The sequence below is a fragment of the Penaeus chinensis genome, chromosome 38 (assembly GCF_019202785.1).
Source record: "Penaeus chinensis breed Huanghai No. 1 chromosome 38, ASM1920278v2, whole genome shotgun sequence".
Classification (NCBI taxonomy): Eukaryota; Metazoa; Arthropoda; class Malacostraca; order Decapoda; family Penaeidae; genus Penaeus; species Penaeus chinensis.
The window spans coordinates 26553691-26556190 of NC_061856.1; the positions used below are offsets into that span (position 1 = coordinate 26553691).

The following is a 2500-nucleotide window of genomic DNA, read 5'->3' on the forward strand; positions in this document are numbered from 1 at the left end:
ATTAAGGTTGTATCATTACTATTTCCAAGCACAAAAAGGAATAAAAGGAAAAAACAAGATATCATACCTATTTTCACAATAGAATTGAAGCCTGCAATCTGTTGCTCTGTTGGTGCGTATCCTAGAAATCCTTTAAGTAATTCTTTCATCATGTCCTTCTTGAGCCACCCCATCTTGGACTAATTTTCTGTAAAGATCATATTTTGTTTTTTTGTGAATGAGTTATGTCTGTATATCTATATAAATGTTTGTTTGTCTGTCTGACTGACTGACTGTCTTTTTTTTTTTTTTTTGAAGAATTTAAACTGTACTTCACACAGAAAGTAATTGAATATGCTCAAATATACAAATTCACATTACTTATTTGACGTAAATAACAATATAACATAGAACATTATGTGTATAACAAATAGTTTGCCTTTATCAGTAGAGCAAACTGTTAATGGGTTATCTTTTAACTAATTTTACCTAATGCCAAATTGCAGAACCCAAATCTGTATACAAAAATATTCATGTGTTTGACAATAAAATACTGTATGCAAGATGAAATGTAAGATATATTTTTTGGTACATCTGCTCAATTATGAACAAGATTTTGAAATTTCCTAAGAGACAGTATTCCTGCTTGCAGAGGTACTCTGCATTGTAAGAGTGCTTAAAGGTCATAAGGTTTCATTAATTAATTTACTTATGAGCAGCTGTTCTCAGCTCAACACATTCCCCAATGGCTAAGCACCCATTATTCATCTTCAGACTCTCAATTTCCAGAGCAATTTCCAATCCTTGTCATAATTCTAATACTTTACAGACATATGCATCGTAGTTTCTTTTGCATGATTATAATATTTTTATCAAATTTACAATCCTTCATTCCTTGGAAGAAATACAATATTCAAAAGATAAGAAAGCATGTCTGCTTATGGTCAAAAGGCACAGTGGCATTCAAGTTGTATTTGTGAGGGATGGCCTATATCCTAAGTCCAATCTGTTAGAAGCATACTGCCACAGCTTTGACACGATGCACTCTGCCAAAGAACAACATTGCACCAACACATATATTCTGTCAAGATAAAGCTTAGACTGGCTCTTTAATTGATGTAAATTGCAAGTTTATAAGGTCTATATTTACCAGAATATAATGTCAAGATTTTCTGGCTTTTAATGGAGCACTAACAGGTGAGGAGACTGTAGTAATTGGCTGAAGGCCAGAGGGAAATGATAAGGTGTCTTCTACACATTGACCCTAGCTAAGTCATGCAAGTAGTATATTTAAAACACTGACCCCAAATGCCAGGTGGCAAAAATTCATGCAACACACAGTCAAGACTGCTCTTTGTTGTATGAACAAAACTTCACATGTTTGGCTCTTAATCTTGCCAAAGGGATGCATTTCCTCTCTGAGGAGTACAGTCCCCTAAAGGCTCTTTTCAGCCTCATTTACTTAAAGATCGTATATGCTACAGCTTAAGTTATCATATCTCCTTCGCTTCTAATTTCTCACTAAGGCAGCTGTAATTTCCTTGGTATCCATCATGCCCTCCTCCCAGTGGCTCTGCCCCTAGCCCCTCACTGTATTTCCCTATCAGGAGCTCTGTCCCCAGACCCACACCCAATCACTATGGACTTACTCTTCACATGGTATTTGTAATGACCTATTTTCTTTATTTTTGTCATTACTCTTTACTTGTGCAATTATATCATGTACAAGTGCATGCTTTTTTTCACTTTTGTTATGGCAGTATTTACCTTGTAACATAGGGTTGTGTGAAACTAAAACTGGCTTGTAATGGGCTGAATAATAATGATAATAAGACACTTTTCATCTATAGTAAGACCTTTGCAAGTTGATAATCAAGTTAATACTTTGGTTTACATTTACAGGAAAATATAGAAGCACTATAAATATCAAAGAGGAAAAAAAACACTGTTACATTACATAATGTGCGTATGCAAAAAATAAAATCAGAATTGAAGAAAATAGGACAACACAAAATCCGCGTGGAGAGTAAGCCCGCAGCATTCAGCCATTCTTGGATTTCCCCAGAATGGTTTTAGTAATAAGGGCTTGGGCTAATCTCAGAGGGGTGAAGTCACTTCATAAACATTAACAATGCTTTCATATCTATCATTTGCAATGGAAAATAACAAGATTCACGCACACTAAAGCACAGATAACTAAAAGGAGGAATAATTACTAGGAAGAAAGGTTGTGTGAAACTAAAAAATTTACTAAAAATATAATAATAATAATGATAATAATGGTATTTGTTACCGGTAGTGACTCTCTCTCTCTCTGGAGTCCTAAAACCAGGGTATCCCGCAAACCCCAATCTTTCCTCCTCTCCATTTATGCCCTAGACTGGATGGGACCCTCCTGAACCACCCTTTATTGGCAATTCGTGCCAACGTGTAGAAAACCAGCCATTAAGAACTCTGGTCGTGTGTGGGCGCTGTGGACTTCGTCTCTGAGCGGTGATTGATTGATTATTTAAAATGATCT

The 2500-nt window shown here is 35.6% G+C and overlaps 1 protein-coding gene across 3 annotated transcripts in view; it reads right to left on the bottom strand.

Annotated features, from left to right (window-relative positions):
- The window catches only part of LOC125046250, a 14732-nt gene that overhangs the window by 11638 nt on the left and 594 nt on the right, over positions 1-2500 (bottom strand). For all 3 annotated transcript variants that reach the window (XM_047644027.1, XM_047644026.1, XM_047644025.1), the window contains exon 2: positions 68-187. In XM_047644027.1, the coding sequence (XP_047499983.1) occupies positions 68-173 (106 nt within the window). In that variant the 5' untranslated portion in view covers positions 174-187. The remainder of the gene's footprint in view (positions 1-67; positions 188-2500) is intronic.